The sequence below is a fragment of the Neomonachus schauinslandi genome, chromosome X, assembly GCF_002201575.2.
Source record: "Neomonachus schauinslandi chromosome X, ASM220157v2, whole genome shotgun sequence".
NCBI classification, from domain to species: domain Eukaryota; kingdom Metazoa; phylum Chordata; class Mammalia; order Carnivora; family Phocidae; genus Neomonachus; species Neomonachus schauinslandi.
In genome coordinates, this window is record NC_058419.1 from 364,446 (window position 1) to 386,587 (window position 22,142).

The window sequence follows — 22,142 nt, forward strand, 5'->3', positions numbered from 1 at the left end:
CATTCAAAAAGTGCTGTAACAAAGAAGAAGAATACAAAGAAAACCTAATCTAGCTGTATTTTGTAAAAACTGCTAAAAAATAAAAAGAAGAAAACATAAAAGCAGTTGGAGAAAGAAGATGTATTACCTTACAAGGAGCAGCAATTAGATTGACGTTGACTTCCCAACAAAAACAACATGAAGATATTGGAATGATATCTTCAAAAATGCTGGAGGAGGTAACTTTCAATCTAAATTTCTGTATCCAGTGAAAATAGCTTTCAAAAATGAAAGTAAAAGAGGTGTTTTTAGATGGTCCAAAACTTAGGGAATGTGCCACTAAACTCCAAAGGAAATCCTAATGATCTTCAAGCAGGAGCAAAATGATCCCAAATAAAAGCTTGGAGCTATACGATGGAATGCAGTATAATGGCGAGGTTAAATATGTGGGTAGATCTGAATGTCCATTGATTATATAAGACAAAAATAGTAATGTCATGTCATGTGGGATATGTGTGTGTTAATTAAAATATATAACAGTAGTTGTGGAAGGAGTAGAAATGGAGTTAGTAATAATTTTCTAATTTGCATTATAATTTAATGAATCAAAGATATATGTTGTAAGCCCTAGAATAACTCCTTTTTAAAAACCAGTAAAAGAGTGTATAATTAACAAGTAAACAAAGGAGGAATTGGAATAATACAAATTACCTAATCTGTGCAAAACAAAGCAAGAGAGAACAGGCAAGACAAATAGAAAGCAAACATTGATAGAGTTAAATACATCAATAATTATGTTAAGGGGGCGCCTGGGTGGCTCAGTGAAGCGTCTGCCTTCGGCTCAGGTCATGATCTCAGGGTCCTGGGATCGAGCCCCACGTCCTTGCTCAGCAGGGAGTCTGCTTCTCTCTCTGCCTCTGTCCCCCCCCCCCCCCCCCCCCCGGCTTGTGCGCTCTCTCTCTCTCCCTCTCTCAAATAAAATCTTTAAAAATAATAATTATGTTAAATATAAATGAACTGAACTGATTAATGAAATGGCAATAGTTTAAACTTATTAAACTTCAAAAAACAAAATATAACTGTGCTATTTATAAAAAACAAGTTAAATGTAAAAATATAGGAAGATGGAAAGTAAAAGGGTGGAAGAAATATACAATGCAAACACTATCCAAAAGACAACAGAAGTAGATATATTAATGACAAAGTTGACTTTTTTTTCTAGGAAAAAGGGAGTACAGCTACCCCCTTTTCAGGGGTCTTTCCACCACCACCTGGTGCCGCGTAGCGCACTTGTCAAGAGACGAAATGATTACTGAGTCCAATAATTTGGAACAAAGAGAAGCCCGAAGGGGCTGCACCGCATAGCACTAGCAAGAAGTGCAGGCGCCGGGGTGAAGCCCCGAGTCCGGTGGACTCTCGGTTTTATTATCGTATCGTACATAGAATGTAAAGTATGCGGAAGCAAGGAGGGAAAAACAACTCAAGAAAACAATCACGTGAAGAGCAGCAAGGGAACTGTGTACGTGACTATTAGTATGGATCCTAGTGAGCCATTAACTAGAGGGCTGCAGGGGATGGGAGAACTGACCTGTCTTGTCCACCATCATTGCTGTTTTCAGCATGTACTGTTTTCAGCGCAGACCAATGGTGGGAATAATTGGCTTTTGCCCCTCGCATAGAGCTGTTGCCATTCATGCGTGTTTCTGTTCTTATTGTCTCTTACCCGCTGAGGTCCTGCTCTCCCACAACCTGGGATCCCGCTGAGTGCTATTTTTATCTGAAGCCGCCCTCAACAAGCCCTACTTCAGGTGTATCTTGATTTCCTCATTAAATGTTAACTCTACTGAGGATTTGAATCATTCTGATAAACTATATAAAAGTACCAGTAGCCAGATCACATGGTAACAGGTAACAACAGGATCCCTGTGTTGCCTAACTTCAAAGATTGAACTAATATGGAATCTCAGGCTCTAAAGTCAGTTAGTAGAGAAATACTCAAAGTGTAGGAATCTTTACTAGACAGAGATGTATTTTGTAATATCCTTCTTATGCACACAGAAAAATAGATGATATCCTGAGCCATAAAGCAAGTCTCAAAAACCTTGAACACTTACAGTTATACTGGTTTTTTGTTTGTTTTTGTTTGGCCACAGTGAAATGAAGTTAGAAAATAATACTGAGAAAACTAGAAAATCGCCCTAAAATATGTAGTAGACTTTTAAATAACCTGTAGGTCAAATTTTAAAAATCACAATGTAAATTAGAAAATATTTTAAACTAACTGAAGAATGGAAATATTGCATATCAAAATTAATCGCAGGGAGGATTTTTATGGCAGTCAAAAAGTGAAAATATGCTGTATAATCCTATAATGATGGATATGTGTCATTATACATTTGTCCAAACCCATAGAATGTAGAATACCAAGAGGGAACCCTGATGTAAACTGTGGACTTTGGGTGATAAAGATGTGTAAATATAGGTTCATCAGCTGTAACAAATGTAGCACTCTGATGGGGGATGTTAATAAGCATGCAGCCTATGCATGTGTGGGGAAAGGGGTTATATGAGAAATCTCTATCTTTCCCTCAATTTTGCTGTGAATAAGACTTCTCTAAAGAAATAAAATCTTAATTAAAAAAATGTTTAGTGGGCAAAAGATCTGAACAGATACTTAGCTAAAGAAGATATACAGATGGCAATTAAGACTATGAAAAGATGTACAACATCATATATAATTAAAGAAATGCAAATTAAAGTAATGAGATATCATGCACAACTATTAGAATGGCTAAATTTTAAAAACTGACAATACCAAGTTATAGCAAAGATGCAGAGAATAGGAGTTCTGATTCATTGCTGGTGGAATGCAGAATAGTCCAACTACTTTGGATGATAGTATCAGAGTTTCTTATAATGTTAAATATAGATTTAGCATGTGACCCATTAGTAACACTATTAAATATTTACCCAAGTGATCTGAAAACTATCAAATGCAAAAATGCATTTTTGTATGTGTGTATAGAAGGTTGGAGATTTCAACTGTGTGTGATCTGGAAGTTGGTCCTCCAAACGGTTTATTGTTGATGAGGTTTCTTGAAGGAATGGGAATGACAAATATTGAGGAAAGGAGGCTTTCACTTTTTATTTTATGTATTTCTGTGTTGTTTTGATTTTTCTTTCCTTTTTTTCTTTTTACACATGAGCAAATTTTATTTTGTAAGTAAATACAAAACAAAGAAACACTTCTACAAATAATGTAGATCATGTGGAGTCCTCCCAGTTTTACCAGGCATAGTTAACTGCTTTCTCCTTTGCACTTTTTCACTGTACTCTGTGCTTACAAATATCATAAGTAGTAGTAGCTATCACCCTTTGTCTTTCTTCTCCACTAGACTGTGAGCTTCTTGAATGGTGGCTGGGATTGCAGACTTATTTATGTTTATTTTCCCAGTACTTAAGAAAGTACCTGTTATACACATGCTCAGGAGTATTTGTTTGGTGAAATAATGAAGAAATGAATAAATATGCTTGCTTAAGAGTGTTTTTTGGGGGGGAGTAATCCAATGTAAAGGGAGAAGAGTATTTGATTAAAAATTGAGCATTAGACCAGGGGTTGGAAAAATTATACTTTGAAGGACCAAATAGCAAATATAGTAGACTTTGCAGGCCACATATGGTCTTGGCTTCATTTTCTTTTTGGTTTTGTTTACAACCCTTTAAAAATGTAAAATCCATTCTTAGCTTGTGGGCTATATAAAAATAGGATGGGCCATAATTTGCCAGCCTCTGTCTTAGATGATACCTGTAGGTAGGAGGTTTGGAAATGAGACAATAGAAAACATAAATGTAACCCAGATATCAGCAGAGCCCTCTCTATGCTCTGCTCCTTGCCTGCACCCATAAAATCTCAATAAATTTGACTTTAGCTCTTGATTTCCTAGCCTGTTACTTTGGAACCCTCCCCAAGTCATCAGCATATTCTCTTAGATCTCTAGCTATGGCCTTTGTGTATATGATTGATGTCATCCCACATCAGCATGAAATTCAGTCCCTTCATCTGCTTACACCACACAAACACATGCACATATGCACTGAAAATAAGCATTTTATGGGTTTAGTGACCTTAAGGAGTTATTGAGAAGGTTCACATCAAGCATTGTACAGCTTTTCTGCAGGTACATGGCTTTCTCCCTCTTTTCCCACAGGACAAATTAATTCTTTTAAAGGTATTATGCAAATGAAATTTTTAAATTAATCTTCCTGAAACCATAACACTGAGGGAGTCACCAACTGTAAGCAGGTTTATCAAGGTACTTTTACCAACAGATATATGTTATCCCTAACATTAAATATTATAATAATGAGAATAATAGCAGCTGACATATATAGGGCTTACTATGGGACAGACACAGTTCTAAGTACTTTACTCTTCATACTAAACCCATGAAATAAGTATTATTATTATCCTCATGTTACAAAATGGGAAACCAGAGTCACTGAGAGTTTAAGTAACTTGTTCACAATCACACAGAATCAGTGAAAAAAAAGTTTCAAGAAGTCATGTAAGGGTGATTAATAGTGTCACAAGTGGAGAGGCCCAGAAGGATGAGATCTGAAAAGCAATTCTTATATGTGGTTGGAAAGTTAAAATTAATGAATTTTTAAAGAACCACTTCAGTTAAATAGTATGATAGAAGCAAGATTACAAGGCATAAAGTAAGAGTAGCTGGTGAGAAAATGGAAGTAATGGTTATGGACCACTTATGCTCAGTTTTTCAGAATTTTTCCTTTGTTTAATCCTCTGTAGTTGAGATAATTAAATCTATTCTTTCATATAGTTACATCTGTAGTATTATTCCTACAACCTCATAAAAGTTCTTTAATACTGTTACTAACTCTCTCTTCTTATTGTCAAATATTCTAGGATGTGGTGCCACGGGTTGTCCCACCTACAAAGCAGGCTCCAGAACCTGCTGAGGAGAGGAGTCACATGTTGGGCCTTCCAACAGCTCAACTTCAAAAGCTTATTTCCATTAGCCATCCATTGGCACCATACAGCCTCCGAGTCTCTGAATTGCGCTTGGCAGCAACATGAAGATCATTTTGGTAAGATATGTGGAGACAGATACTTTACTTTTTTAAGTTTTTATTTTCATTCCAGTTAGTTAACGTATAGTGTAGTATTAGATTCTGCTGTACAATATAGTGATTCAACACTTCCATACAACACCCGGTGCTCATCTCAAGTGTCCTATTTAATCCCCATCCCCTATTTCACCCATCCCCCCAGCTACCTCCCCTCTGGTAACCATCAGTGTCTTCTCTATAGTTAAGAGTCTGTTTCTTGGTTTGCTTCTCTGTTTCTTTTTTTCCCATTTGCTCATTTGTTTTCTTTCTTAAAATCCACATATGACTGAAATCATAAGGTATTTGTCTTCGACTTATTTCGCTTAGCATAATACTCTCTAGCTCCATCCACGTCATTGCAAATGGCAAGATTTCATTCTTTTTCATGACTGAGTAATATTCCATTATATATATTCCCACATAAATGAAATTTAACATCTTACCCATTTTTAAAAGATTTATTTATTTGAGAGAGAGTGAGGGGAGGGGTTGAGGGAGAGGGAGAGAGAGAATCCTCAAGCAGACTCCCTGGTGAGCACGGAGCCTGAGGCAGGGCTGTATCCCAGGACTCTGAGTTCATGACCTGAGCTGAAATTAAGAGTCGGCCACTTAACCAACTGAGCCACCCAGGTGCCCCATCTTACCCATTTCTTAAGTGTACAGTTCAGGTGGTAAGTATATTTACATTGTTGTGCAGTATCAGTTACTTCTTATGTGGACTGAAAATACTTTCTGTGGAGTTTTGAGGACCTCTAGCTGTTTATTTCCAAGATTATCCTATAGGTTGCAAGAAAGACAAAAATAATATTAAGGCAACAGTATAATTTCATCCCAGCAAGGGGAAGGGAACATTGCTCTACTCCAGTCCCACTCTGTCTCCCTATCTCATATAAGGGGAAAAAAAGAAATAAAAGAAAGCCTCAGTATATAGGGAAGTGGGTTTCAAAGGCATAGACTGGGAATGATAACAGCCAGGTGAAGTATTAGGTAGCAGAGGGGGAGAAAAGCTTTACCCCTGTGTATTAGTTTCCTAACACTGCTATAACCAATTACCATAAACTAGTTGGCTTAAAACAACAGAAATTTATTTTTTCACAGTTCTGGAAGCTAGAAGTCTGAAATAAAGGCATTGGCAGGGATATGCTCCCTCCAAAGGCTCTTTCTTGCCTCTTCTAGATTCTGGTGGTTGCTGACAATCCTTGGTGTTCCTTTACTTGTGGCAACATCATCCACTCTCTGCCTGTCATGACATGGCTTCTTCCCTGTGTCTCCTCTGTGTCTTCAAACATATCTTTCCTTATAAGGATACCAGTTGTTGGATTTAGGGCCCACTCTAGTTCAGTATGACTTCATTTTATCTTGATTATCTTCAAAGACCTTATTTCCAAATAAAGTCTCATTCACAGGTACTAGAGATTAGGACTTCAACATCTTTTTGGGGAATACAGTTCAACCCATAACCCTGGAAAGGGACAAAAACAATTGTGAAGGCTACACTTCAAAGACATAGGCCCATTGTTCACTCCAAAGACTGAGATTTAATCCAAATATTAGATAATGCCCTTCTCCCCCATACATTATAACCAGCTAATAAGCCTCCAGTTAAAATAACAGTGCATTACAGCTGGGAGAGCTGCAAGAGACAGACTGTTTCTGAAGTGCAGCACAAAGAGAAGGGCCAAGGAAGGCCAACAAGGGAGACAAAAACAAGGTCACTAGAGGAATTTAATGCCTTTGGTACCCATAGAGACAACACACATCAGACATAACCCATCTCTTGGCCAGATTGGTATAAATACCCTAAAGTCCTGTTAACCTCAGTGTCTACTGCTTTATACAACATGTGTGCCTTTCAACAATAACAAAATTACAAAGCATGTTAAAAAGCAACAAATAACAATTTGAAGAGACAAAGCACATCAGAACTAGACTCACATGTGACACAGGTGTGGAAAATACTGGTCAGGAAATTAAAATAGCTATGATTAATATGTTAAGGACTCTAATGGAGAAGGTAGACAAAATGAAAGACCAGATGGGTAATGTCAGGAGAGTGATGAAATTATAAGAAAGAATTTTTTTAAATCATAATCATGGTAACAGATTTGTAGAATGACTTTAATGGGCTTATCAGTAGACTTGACACATTCAAGGATAGAATCAGTAAATGTAAAGGATAGGTCAATAGGAATTACCCAAACTGAAATGCAAGAGAGAGATAGAGAGAGAGAAAACAAAAACACATACAGTATTCAGAAACTATGGGACAGTATCAAGGGGTGGAGAAAGAAACACCATGCAAATAATAATCAAACCAGTAATAGGTGTATTTCAGACAAAGCAGCCTTCAGAACAAGGAAGATTATTAGGGATAAAGAGGCACATGACAAAGTGATAAAGGGGTCAATTCTTTAAGGGAACATGTGACAATCCTAAAAATATAGCACCTAAGAACAGACCATCAAATTACATAAAGCAAAAACTGATAGAGATAAAAGTAGAAATAAAAAATCCACAATTGTCCTTGGAGACTTTAAAACCTCCCTCTCAGTTATTGATAGATTGAACAGGCAGAACATCAGTAAGGATATAAATAACCTGAACAGCACTATCAACCAACTTGACTTACTTGACATGTATAGAACAGTCCATCCAGCAGAAGTGAAGTACACATTGTTCTGAAATGTAAATGAAACATCCACCAAGATAGACCACATTCTGGGCCATTAAAAAAAAAAAGCTCAACAAACTTAAAAGAATCTAAAACATAGAGTATGTACTCTGATCACAATGGAATCAACTAGAAATCAATAACAGAAAGAAAAGTCTCCAATATTTGGAAATTAAGCTATACACTTCCAAAAAATGTATAGGTATAAAGTCTCAAAGTTAAAAATATTTTTAACTAAATGAAAATGAATATACAGCTTATCAAAATTTATGGTAAGCAGCTAAAGCAGTGGTTGGAGGGAAATATGTAGCAATAAATGCATTTATTAGAAAAGAATAAAGGTCTAAAATCAATAACCTGTACTTCTACATTAGGAAATTAGATAAAGAAGCCATGAATAGACATTTTTCCAAAGAAGACATCCAGATGACCAACAGACACATGAAAAGATGCTCAACATCACTCATCATTAGGGAAATGCAAATCAAAAGCAATGAGATACCACCTCACACCAGTCAGAATGGCTGAAATTAACAACTCAGGAAACAACAGATATTGGTGAGGATGCAGAGAAAGGGGAACCCTCTTGCACTGTTGGTGGGAATGCAAGCTGGTGCAGGCACTCTAGAAAACAGTATGGAGGTTCCTCAAAAAGTTAAAAACAGAACTACCCTATGATGCAGCAATTGCACTATTAGATATTTACCCAAAGGATATAAAAATACTGATTTAAAGGGGCACATGTACCCTGGTGTTTATAGTGGCAATATCAACAATAGCCAAATTATGGAAAGAGCCCAAACATCCATCAATTGATAAATGGATAAAGAAGAGGTGGTGCACACACACACACACACACACACACACACACACACACACTGGAATATTACTCAGCCATCATAAAGAGTGAAATCTTGTCATTTGCAACCACGTGGATGGAGCTAAGTGAAGGAAGTCTGTCAGAGAAAGACAAAGACCATATGATTTCACTCATATGTGGAATTTAAGAAATAAAACAGATGAACATAGGGAAAGGGAAAAAAAGAGAGGCGAGCAGCGCATGAGAGACTCTTAACGATAGAAAACAAACTGAGGGCCGATGGAGGGAGGTGAGTGGGGGGGGGGATGGGCTAGATGAGTGATGGGTATTAGGGAGGGCTCTTGTTGTGATGAACACTGGGTGTTCTATGTAAGTGATGAATCACTAAATTCTAGTCCTGAAACCAATATTACACTATATGTTAGCTAACTAGAATTTTTTTAAAGATTATTTATTTATTTATTTATTTGACAGAGAGAGAGACAGCGAGAGAGGGAACACAAGCAAGGGGAATGGGAGAGGGAGAAGCAGGCTTCCCGCCGAGCAGGGAACCCAACACGGGTCTCAATCCCAGACCCTGGGATCATGACCTGAGTCGAAGGCAGATGCTTAACCAACTGAGCCACCCAGGCATCCCACTAACTAGAATTTAAATAAAAGTTTAAAAAAATAAAATCATCATATTAATAGAAAAAAGTCTCTTTATAAAGACCACTGTTAAAGATGGAGATTGCCTGAATGTGGCAGGAGAAAGGAGTGGAAATGGAGAGGTCATATAGATTTTAGAAAGATTTAGGAAGTGAAACCAGCAAACCTTGGTGATTGATTAAACATAGATTATGAGTCAAGATGAATCCCAAGTTTCTTTTCTGTATTTTGCATTTTGGCCTAGTTAATAAACATTTGTTTATGTATAGCTGAGAACTTCTAGAGAACCAAGATGTAAGATGTGGTATCCAAGAAGCATAAAATAGTAAATAAATACAAGAAACAAGAATACCTTATGCCATATGCAAATGCAAATTAAGTTGTTACCTACCAAATACTTAATTTCAAAGAAAATATAGGGTTCAAGGAAGCTTCCTTGAATAAATGAATTTTTAGCTAGACTTTGAAAGAAAAAATTGTGATTTAATTAGGGGAGCTTATAATTTCAAGGAGGGAGATGGCAAGTGCAAAGGCAAGAATGAACTCAGTCATGGAAAGAAGAGTTACATATGACTCCTTCAGGGCCAGATAGTAAATATTTTAGGCTTTATGGGTCATGCAGAATTTGTTTCATGGTCTTCTTTTGTTTTTGTTTTATAACATTTTTAAAATGTAAAAATCATTCTTATCTTGCAAGCTATATAAAAACATGCCATGGGCTCTATTTGACCCACAGGCTGTTTGTCAAATCCTGGATTAGTTCAGTGTAATGACCAATCTGTTTTGTTTTGTTTTTAAGATTTTTATTTATTTATTGAGAGAGAGAGAGAATGATAGAGAGAGAGCATGAGAGGGAGGAGGGTCAGAGGGAGAAGCAGACTCCCTGCTGAGCAGGGAGCCCGATGCGGGGCTCGATCCCAGGACTCCAGGATCATGACCCGAGCTGAAGGCAGTTGCTTAACCAACTGAGCCACCCAGGCGCCCGTAATGACCAATCTGAATGAAGTTAATCACTTCTGTTACTCCAAGGGCAGGGTTCTCAATATTTTTAGATTATGAATCCCATAGGAATTCTGTTGAAAGCTATGGATCCTCTCCATGGAAAAATGTAGGGCTACTCACACACACACAAACACAACTTTACATATTATTCCATGGATCCTAGGTAGCTCAAGAACTTGTCACTTAACTTTGGTTTTTTATATTGTTTGCAAAACAGGTTTTTATTTTTATATAAACAAATTTATCTTTTGTGCCTTTTGTGTCATATTAAAATGTCCATTCCTGCGTCAATGTTGTCAATGTGTGTGTAATAGGGTTTTTTAAAGATTTTATTTATTTGAGGGAGAGAAAATATGAGTGGGGGACGGGCAGAGGGAGAAGCAGACTCCCCACTGAGCAGGGAGCCTGACACAGGGCTCAATCCCAGGACCCTGAGATCATGACCTAAGCCTAAGGCAGATGCTTAACTGACTGAGCCACCCAGGTGCCCCAATGTGTAATAGTTTTATATTTTATTTATTTTAACATTTCAAGTTTTTGTTTAAATTTTAGTTAACATATAGTCTAATGTTAGTTTCAAGAGTAGAATTTAATGATTCATCACTTTCATAGAACACCCAGTGCTCATCACAACAAGAGCCCTCCTTAATACCCATTACCAATCTATCCCATCCCCTACCCAACTCCCTCCATCAACCCTGTTTGTTTTCTATCGTTGAGAGTCTCTTTTTTTCCCTTTCCCTTATGTTCATCTGTTTTGTTTCTTAAATTCCACATATGAGTGAAATCATGTGGTATTTGTCTTTCTGTGACTGACTTCCTTCGCTTAGCATGATATAGTCTAGCTCCATCCACATGGTTGCAAATGGCAAGATTTCATTTTTTTTGATAGCTGAGTAATGTTCCATTTTATATATGTACACCATATCTTCTTAAACCATTCATCAGTGCATGGACATTTGGGCACTTTCCATAATTTGGCTATTGTAAATAATGTTGCTGTAAACATTGGAGTGCATGTATTCCTTCGAGTTAGTCTTTTTGTATTCTTGGGGTAAATACCTAGTAGTGCAATTGCTGGATCATAGGGTAGTTCTATTTGTAAATTTTGAGGACACTCCATACTGTTTTCCAGAGTGGCTGCACCAGTTTGCATTCCCATCAACAGTGCAAGAGGTTCCCCTTTTTCCACATCCTCACCAACATCTGATGTTTTCTGTGTTGTTAATTTTAGCTATTCTGACAGGTGTGAGGTGATATCTCATTGTTTTGATTTGTATTTCCCTGATGCTGAGTGATGTTGAACATCTTTTCATGTGTTTGTTAGCCATCTGTATGTCTTCGTTGGAGAAATGTCTGTGTATGTCTCCTGTCCATTTCTTTCTTTTTTTTTTTAAAGATTTATTTATTTGAGAGAGAGAATGAGAGAGAGAGAGCACATGAGAGGGGGGAGGGTCAGAGGGAGAAGCAGACTCCCTGCCGAGCAGGGAGCCCGATGCGGGACTCGATCCCAGGACTCCAGGATCATGACCTGAGCCGAAGGCAGTCGCTTAACCAACTGAGCCACCCAGGCGCCCCTCCTGTCCATTTCTTAACTGGATTATTTGTTTTTTGGGTGTTGAGTTATATAAGATCTTTATTTATTTGGGATATTAACCCTTTATAGGCTATTATCATTTGCAAATCTCTCCTCCCATTCTGTAGGTTGCCTCTTAGTTTTGTTAATTGTTCCCTTCACTGTGCAGAAACTTTTTTATTTTGACTAGTCCCAATAATTTATTTTTGCTTTTATTTCTCTTGCCTCAGGAGACATATCTGGGAAAAAGTTGCTATGGCCGATGTCAGAGAGTTTACTGCCTGTGCTTTCTTCTAGGATTTTTATGGTTTCAGGTCTCACATTTAGGACTTTCATCCATTTTGAGTTTATTTTTGTGTATGGTGTAGGAAAGTGGTCCAGTTTTATTCTTCTGCATGTTTTTGTCCAGTTTTCCCAACACCATTTGTTGAAGAGACTGTCTTTTTTCATTGGATATTCTTTCCTGCTTTGTTGAAGAGTAATTGACCATACAGATGTGGGTCCATTTCTGGGTTTTCTATTCTGTTCCATTGATCTCATTGATCTATGTGTCTTTTTATTTTTTATATTTTAATCTATCGGTAATTTACTGTTTTGGATGATACGAATCCAGAGTCAAATTTTCCAAATATTCATTTTTCCAAAACTAGTAATTGAGTAATCTGTCTTTACTGTTATAAAATGCCACCTTTAACATACACATATTTCCATGTATACTTGGGGCTGTTTTGGAACTCCAATCTGTTCCCTTGATCTGTTCATCTTACTTTTTAAATGGCTGTAGCTTTATATATAATATGGTTTTTTTGGGGGGGGCCCCTATTAATTTCTTTTAAAAGAAATGACTGGTGGGAGGGGCGCCTGGGTGGCTCAGTGGGTTAAGCGACTGCCTTTGGCTCAGGTCATGACCCTGGAGTCCCTGGATCGAGTCCCGCGTCGGGCTCCCTGCGCGGCGGGGCGTCTGCTTCTCCCTCTGCCCCTCCCCCCTCTCATGTGCTCTCTCTCATTCTCTCTCTCTCAAATAAATAAATAAAATCTTAAAAAAAAAATGGGTTTTTTTTTATGTTTGGTAACACAGTTCCCCCCATGCCTTTCTTCCTCTTTTTTTCAAAATTATAAGTTTATTAATTCTGAATAGGAATTTTAGAATTAGCCTGTCCAGTACATGAAAATTTCCATGGGAATTTGGATTGAAAGTACATGGAATTTCATGTATTAATTTGTGGGAGAATTTGTATCTTTTCATTATTGAATCTGCCCATGTTTGAGCACATTTCTCCATTCACATTTCCTTCACGCCCTTCAAGATTAGTTTTATAGATTTCTCCATAGTAGTCTTCCACATTTTTGTTTATTCCCAGACACATTATAGCTTTTGTTCCTCTTATAAATTTGATCTCATTTTTATTTACTTTTTCTAAATGAATAACCTGGTATATAGGAAAGTCTTTGATTTTTTTGTTAACTTTTTATTTTGGTATAACTTCAAACTAATAGAAGTTGCAAGAACAGTACAAGTACCTCCTTTATATCCTCTATCTACCTGTGTTTCCTTTTAAAATATTAAGGAGGGCACATACTGCATGGAGCACTGGGTGTTAATATGAAAACAGTGGATCGTGGATCACGACATCAAAAATTAATGATGTATCGTATGGTGACTAACATAACATAATAAAATTTTAAAAATTTTTAAAAATTAAAATAAATAAAATAAAATACTGGTTTCACTCATATGTGGAACATAAGGAATAGCATGGAGCACCATAGGGGAAGGGAGGGAAAACTGAAGGGGGGGGAAATCAAAGGGGGAGACAAACCATGAGAGACTCTGGACTCTGGCAAACTGAGGGTTTCAGAGGGGAAGGGGTTGGGGGGGATGAGTTAGCCCCGTGATGGGTATTAAGGAGGGTATGTGTTGTGATGACCACTTGGTGTTATATGCAACTAATGAATTATTGAACACTACATCAAAAACTAAGAATGTACTACATGGTGGCTAACTGAACATAATAAAAAATTTTTAAAAAAATAAAAAAATAGAATCATCAACATATTTTAAAAAATAAAATATTTCAGTGGCTTCATCTTCCAAATTTAGAACTCTGATCTGTTTTGAGTTTTTCTTGGAGACCTGGTGGCAATATGAAGTATTGACCCAATTTTATCTTTTTTCCAAATGGCTATCTAGTTGTCCCAACACCATTTATTTTAAAATTCTTATTTTCCCCAGTGATTATAGCTGTCAGTTTATTAGATACCAAATTTCTATACACATTTAGGTGTATTTTTGGACATTTTATATTCTTTTGTGGTTTTATCTGCTATTCCTATCCCAGCATCATATTGTTTTAATCATAAAGTTCTACAGTATGTTTTGTATTTGGTAGGGGGCTAGTGTTCCCCTTACTGCTCTTGCTTATTTCTTGGTAGACTTTTTGAAGGAAGTTTTCTGACTACTGATAGTTTCTAAATTTTCCTAAATAAATATTTATTTTTATAAAATAAATAATGTAAAATAATATAATAAATAACATAAAAGAATGCTTTTCCCTAGAACTGCAATATGCTAACACCGTGATGCGCTTTGATTATGTCTGGCTTCGAGACCACTGCCGCTCAGCATCTTGCTACAACTCTAAGACTCACCAGCGCAGCCTGGATACTGCCAGTGTGGATTTATGCATCAAGCCAAAGACCATTCGTCTGGATGAGACCACACTCTTTTTCACTTGTGAGTACACAAGAGACTTGGTCTTGGTTGGGGTGCTATTCTAAAGAACAATTATTTTGCAAAAACTGGTTTGCCCCATTCCAAAATAGGGGATTCTGTTCTTTTTTTATTGAGGTATAATTAACATACAGTATTTTATTAGTTTCAGGTGTATAACATTGATTTGACAATTCTGTGCATTACTCAGTGCTCACAATGATAAGTGTAGTCACCGTGTATGACCATACAATGTTATTACAATATTACTGACTATATATTCCCTATATGATACCTTTCATCTCTGTGACTTAATTTTATAACTGGAAACTTGTACCTCTTAATCCTCTTCACCTATTATGTCCCTCTTCTGCCCCCCCCCCCCCAGAAGCCACCAGTTTGCTCTCTTATTTAAGATTCTGGTTTTTTGTTTGTTCATTTGTTTTGTTTTTTAGATTCCACATATAAGTGAAATCATGTGGTATTTGTTTTTCTGTCTGATTTATTTCACTTAACAGATACCTTCTAGGCCCATCCATGTTGTAGCACATGGCAAGATCTCATTCTTTTTTATGGCTGAGTAATATTCCATTGTGTGTACATACCACATCTTTATCCATTCATCTATCTATGGTCACTTGGGTTGCTTCCATATCTTGGCTATTGTAAAGCTGCAGCAAACATAGGGGTGCATATATCTTTTCAAATTAGTGTTTTCTTTGGGTAAATACCCAATAGTGGAATTATTGGATCATATGGTATTTCTATTTTTATTTTTTGAGGAACCTTCATACTGTTTTCCACAGTGGCTGCACAAATTAACATTCCCACCCACAGTACATAAGTGATCCCTTTTCTCCACATCCTCAGCAACTTGTTATTTCTTGTCTTTCTGATACTAGCCATTCTCACATGTAAGGTGATACCTCATTGTGGTTTTGATTTGGATTTCCCTGATAATGACTGATGTTGAGCATCTTTTCATATGTCTGTTGGCCATCTGGATGTCTTCTTTGGGGAAAAATGTTTATTTGGGTTCTCCGCCCATTTTTAATCAGATTATTTGGTTTTTTTCCATGTTGAGTTGTGCAAGTTATTAATATATTTTGGATATTAACCCTTTATTATATATATCATTTGCAGATATCTTCTCCTATTCACTGGGTTGCCTTTTTGTTTTATTGATGGTTTCCTTTGTTGTGCAGAAGCTTTTTATTTTGATGTACTCCCAATAGTTTATTTTTGCTTTTGTTTCCCTTGCCTCAGGAGACATATCTAGAAAGAAGTTGCTACGGCTGATGTCAAAGAAGTTACTGCCTCTGTTCTCTTCTAGGATTTTTATGGTTTCAGGTCTCACATTTAGGTCTTTCATCCATTCTGAGTTTATTTGTGTAGGGTATAAGAAAGTAGCCCAGTTTCATTCTTTTGCATATATCTGTCCAGTTTTCCCAACACCATTTGTTGAATAGACTTTTTCCCATTGGACGTTCTTTCCTGCTTTGTCAAAGATTAGTTGACCATAGAGTCGAGGGTCCATTTCTGGGTTCTCTGTTCTGTTCCATTGATCTAGTATCTGTTTTTGTGCCAGTACCACATCATTTTCGTTACTACAACACTGTAGTGTATCTTGAAATCTGGGATGGTGATACCTCCAGCTTTGCTCTTCTTTCTCAGGATTGTGGTGGCTATTCAGGGTCTTTTGTAGTTTCATACAAATTTTAGGATTATTTGCTCTAGATCTGTGAAAAATGCTGTTGGTATTTTGATAGAGATTGCATTGAATCTGTAGATTGGTTTGGGTAGTATGAACATTTTAACAATATTAGTTCTTCTAATCCATGAGTATTGGATTTCTTTCCATTTTTTTGTGTTGTCTTCAGTTTCTTTCATGAATGTCTTACAATTTTCAGGGTCTAGGTCTTTAATCTCCTTGGTTAAATTTATTCCTAGGTATTTATTCTTTTTGGTTCAGTTATAAATGCATTGTTTTCTTCATTTTTCTTTCTGCTACTTCATTATTAGTGTATAGATACACAACAGATTTCTGTATATTAATTTTGTATCCTGCAACTACTGGGTTTATTTATGGAATAAATGCATTTCTTTGCAATTTCTTGTGAATGTATAATTATTTCAAAATAAAAGTTAAAAAAGCATTGGAGGAAAAAATATTTACAATCAATACATTTGACTACTGATTTCTCTACAGTAAAAAAACACATGCCATAGAAAAGTTTATTAAAAAATAACTGACTTGGCAAAATATTTGAAAAATGTATGACAAAGACTAAAAGCCATTAATATATAAGGTGTTATTGCCAGTTTGTTAAAAAAAAAAAAGCACTAGTATTTCAGTAGAAAAAATGTGAAAAAGTAGTGAACAGGCAGATCATTAAAGCCTGAGTCAGCAGATATTCTGTAGAGGGCCAGGTAGTAAAGATTTTTAGGTTTTGCTGGCTGTACAGTCCCTGTCACAACTGTTCAACTATTCAGTTCTTCAGTAGTAGGGTGAAAGCAGACATAGACAATAAGTAACCAAGTGGGTATCATGTGTTCTAAAGTAGGTGTCACAAAGACAACTGCCAGGCAGATTTGGCCCATGGGCCATAGTTTGGTAATCCTTGCATTTAAAAAACATATGTCTATACAATGGCTAATAGACACGTGAAAAATGCTCAACATCACTGATTATTAGGGAAATACAAATCAAAACTACAGTGAGATATCACCTCACACCTGTCAGAATGGCTAAAATCAACAACACAGAAAACAACAGATGTTGACAAGGATGCGGAGAAAGGGGAACCCTCCTACACTGTTGGTGGAAATGCAAACTGGCACAGCCACTCTGGAAAACAGTATGGAGGTTCCTCAAAAAGTTAAAAATAGAAGTATCCTACGGCCCAGCAATTGCACTACTAGGTATTTACCCAAAAGATACAACCATGGTGATCTGAAGGGGCACGTGCACCCCAATGTTTATAGCAGCATTATCAATAATAGCCAAACTATGGAAAGAGCCAAATGTCCATGGATAGATGAATGGATAAAGAAGATGTGGTATAGGGGCGCCTGGGTGGCTCAGTTGGTTAAGCGACTGCCTTCGGCTCAGGTCATGATCCTGGAGTCCCGGGATCGAGTCCCGCATCGGGCTCCCTGCTCGGCAGGGAGTCTGCTTCTCCCTCTCCCACTCCCCGTTTGTGTTCCCTCTCTCGCTGTGTCTTTCTCTGTCAAATAAATAAATAAAATCTTTAAAAAAAAAAAAAAGAAGATGTGGTATATATACACAATGGAATATTACTCAGCCATCAAAAAGAATGAAATCTTGCCCTTTGCAACAACATGGATAGAGCTAAAGTATATCATGCTAAGTGAAATAAGTCTGTCAGAGAAAGATAATTATATGATTTCATTCATATGTGGAATTTAAGAAACAAAACATATGAACATAGGGGAAGGGGGAAAACAGAGAGAGAGACAAACTATAAAACAGACTCTTAACTACAGAGTACAAACTGAGGATTGCTGGAGGGGAAGTGGTGGGGAGATGGATTAAATGGGTGACGGGGATTAAGGAGGGCACTTGTGATGAGCACTGGGTGTGATATATGAGTGATGAATCACTAAATCCTCCACCTGAACCTAATATTACATATGTTAACTAACTGGAATTTAAATAAAAACTTGAAACAAAATAATAAAAATGAAAAACATGTCTAATGAATATAAATGTCTAACAAATGTTATTAGCTTATTAGTAAGTGAATAAATTAAAATTATTACAGTAAGAGAAGTTTTACTTACCAAATTGGAAAAAATATATTTAAAAAATAAGAATACTCAGTTTTGATCAGCACACATATATTGTTGGAGAGAATGAAAATTGGTAGACACTCTAAAAAAAGTAATTTAGTTAAATGCATCAAGACTCTTAAAAGTTTTTATCTTTGGATTTAACAATCCCATCTTCTGGGTTTCTATTTTAAGAAAATTACCAGAAATATAGACAAGTGGGGCACCTGGGTGGCTCGGTCGGTTGAGCATCTGGCTTTTGGTTTTGGCTCAGGTCATGATATCAGGGATGTGAGATCGAGCCCCACGCCTGGCTTCACACTAAGTGCAGAGTCTGCTTTGGATGCTTTCTCCCTCTCCCTCTGCCCCTCCCTGCTGGGCTCTCTCTCCTAAAAAATAAATCTTAAAGAAAAAAAAAAAAAGAAAAGAGGGGCACCTGGGTAGCTCAGTCCATTAAGCAACCGACTCTTGATTTCAGCTCATGTTGTGATCTCAGGATTGTGAGATCAAGCCCTACATGGGGCTCTGTGCTGACCACAGAATCTGCTCGAGATTCTCTCTCTCCCTCTGTCCCTCCCCCCACTTGCATGCTCTCTCTCTCTAAAATAAATAAATAAATCTTTGAAAAAAAGAAATATAGACAAGGATGATCACTATTAAATAATAAGGAAATTAAAAAAAAAATAAGACTACATGCCCCAGAACAGACTGGTTAGATAAATCTTGGTAGTCCATATTCTGCAAATTATAAGAATTAATTTTTATGAAGATTTAATTTTTTTAAGTTTTAATTTAAATTCCAGTTGGTTAACATAGTGTAATATTAGATTCTGGTATAGAATTTAGTGATTTAACACTTGCATACAACACCTGGTGCTCATCACAAGTGCCCTCCTTAATACGCATCCTTTCTTTCACCCATCCCCCACTCACCTCCCTTCTGATAACCATCAGTGTGTTCTCTATAGTTAAGAGTCTGTGAATTTAAGAAACAAAACAAACGATCATAAGTGAAGATTTTAATGATATAATGACTCTTAAAATATTAAGTGACAAAGGCAGGGTACAAATATATATATATATAAAATATAAAGTAAAAGAATGCATGGAAAAAAGTGGAAGGAATGATGCCAAGCTATTAATAAGGGTTTCATCTGTCTGGTAGAATGGTAAATATAAGTGATTTTTAAAAATTTCCTCATACTGGGGTGCCTAGGTGGCTCATTTGGTTAAGCATTGGACTCTTGATTTTGACTCAGGTCATGATCTCATGGTGGTGAGATCAAGCCCCATGTCAGGCTCCACACTTGGCCCCTCCCCCCACTTGTGCACTCTTTCTTTCTCTTTCTAAAGTAAATAAATAAATCTTACTAAGGAGGGGACGTGTTGTGAGGAGCACTGGGTGTTATATGCAACTAATGAATATTGAACACTAAATCAAAAACTAATGATATACTATACAGTGGCTAACTGAACATAATAAAAAAATAATTAAAAAATTTCCTCACACTTTTTTATGCTTTACAAATTCCTTATGGTACTTTTATTGTCAAGGAGTAGGAAGCCAAAACACAGACAGAGAAATAAAAAGAAGTGAAAGAAGAGATAAGATGCCAGCAAAGCTTTTCACACCCCTTGCTATATCCTTTGCTTATCCTGAAGATTTCCTAAAGCATTTTGGAGGGAGGATTTTTTTTTTTGCCTTTTGGTTTTTTTTTTGGCACTGTGGGCAGTCATTTATGAAATCACTTTATCATGTTATATTGATGTCATTTAGGTCAAACTGCCCCAATTCATTTAGTCCCTTCTAGTTGGTGAGATTTATTTGTTCATTCATTCATTTATTAGTTCATACTACTCAACCTGCAAATATTTCTGTTTCAGGAATATCCTAGGCACTCATTTTAATTTCATTTCATAAACAATATAGCACTGGGTAATTGGTTGCTAAAAATAACATTCTTAACCAGTAAATTATTGGCAGTAATTATAACTATTATTTTAATACCTTTTATTTTTCCCTTTAAAGGGCCAGATGGTCATGTGACTAAATATGATTTGGATTGGCTGGTGAGAAACAGCTATGAAGGGCAGAAACAAAAGGTCATCCAACCTAGAATCTTATGGAATGCTGAAATCTATCAGCGAGCCCAAGTTCCATCTGTAGATTTCCAAAGCTTCTTAGAAAGCAATGAGGGATTGAAGAACTTTCTGCAAAACTTTCTGCTGTATGGAATTGCATTCGTAGAAAATGTCCCTCCCACTCAAGAACACACAGAGAAGTTGGCAGAAAGGATCAGCTTGATCAGGTAATTTATTAGTTTCTAATATCTACAGTAATTAATTTGCAGAGCGTCAACACCAGTAAAATAATTTAACTGGGTATGGTCACACTGTTTTTGATCCAGAATATTTTGTGTCCTGAATAAGGGGATTCCCATTTGTAGTGCTTTATTTGAGGCCCAGATTTCTAATCTCTAAAGACACTTACATGTTAAATATGATGATGACTTCAAAGTCATTGGTATATTTTTTGAGGCTAGTGGTCCTCAAAGTAACAGGTATCATTATACACTAGAAATAGCAGACTTTGAGTAAACAGAACCAGGCAGTAGTCTAAGTTCTACCCTCAAGCAATTGTGTGAACATAGACAACTCCATTACATACATACCTGTACCCTCCACCTGCACCCCCTGGCCTCAATTTTCCCATCTGATCAATAAGAGGATTGAATAAGATGGTGTCTAAAGATCATCCAGTTTTGACCTATTATGATTCCTAAGGCTTGATTCAGACACTAGTTGTTAATAATATTGCCTTACACTATATAGCATTTAACCAACATATTCATGCCCATTATTTTCTTTTGGTCATTATAGAAATCCTGATGGGTTTATATTTTATCCCCTGTTCTGCTGATGAGCCACTTGAGACACATATAATAAGTAAGTGGCTTGCCCAGCATTACTCTGCTAGTAAGAAGTAGAACTGGGATTCAGTGGGGGACCTAAGATGGTGGTGTAGTAGGAGGACCCTAAGCTTGCCTCATCCCTCAAACACAGCTAATTAACTGGGTGTTAATTCTGAATACCCAAGAAATTGACCTGAGGACTGATAGAACAAACTGCACAAGTAGAGGGAGAGAAGAGGCCACATCGAGGAAGGTTGGAAGTAAAGAGACATGGTTTGGGGGAGAAACAGATGGCGAGTGCTGTGGAGGGGAGAGAGCCCTGGTTGCAGAGAAAAGCAAGAGAGAGTGGAGTGCACGGGGATAAGCACAAGGAGAACAGTTCCCCAAAGCCATTGGCTGGGAAAACAAGAGGGGCCAATTTTCATGAGTTTTTGCAACCAGCTGGGCTCAAAGACTGGTTTTAGAGGTCCACAGTCTTGGCTGGGCTAGAGACCTGAGGGCACTACTCCTGGAGAGAAGGAAGGCAAACAACCCCAGGGCAGACAGTGCAATCTGAGGATTGCCTAAGGCACACAGGGAGAGACTGTTCACTCTTCTTGGCATACATCTGGGAGAGGTGGCTTTGCTTCTCTGGGGACAAAAGAGCCCATAGGCACCATTTCCCTCCCCCAGCCTTCAGCATAGGTCCAGAGACACCTGCTGAAGGCGGCTAACCCAGACACTGGCTGTTTAACCTGCTTTGCTCCAAATTCCATGCCCCTGTGCCTCTGCCATAACTGCCCTTCTGGGTCAAACCTGCATCAGTCCCAATGTGGTGAGACCATGCCCCCAAAAGATCAGCTCAGATCCCCACCACACCAGGTCCCTAAAGATTAGAGTTTTAAAAGTCAGCAGGCTTGGCT

At 37.2% G+C, this 22,142-nt stretch overlaps 1 protein-coding gene across 1 annotated transcript in view; it reads left to right on the forward strand.

The window, feature by feature from the left end:
* Window positions 1-4,907: 4,907 nt before the first annotated feature.
* Window positions 4,908-22,142, forward strand: part of TMLHE (trimethyllysine hydroxylase, epsilon) — a 95,194-nt gene continuing 77,959 nt past the window's right edge. The window contains exons 1-3 of the mRNA XM_021682615.1: window positions 4,908-5,088; window positions 14,384-14,560; window positions 20,358-20,637. Of these exons, the coding sequence (XP_021538290.1) occupies window positions 4,908-5,088; window positions 14,384-14,560; window positions 20,358-20,637 (638 nt within the window). The remainder of the gene's footprint in view (window positions 5,089-14,383; window positions 14,561-20,357; window positions 20,638-22,142) is intronic.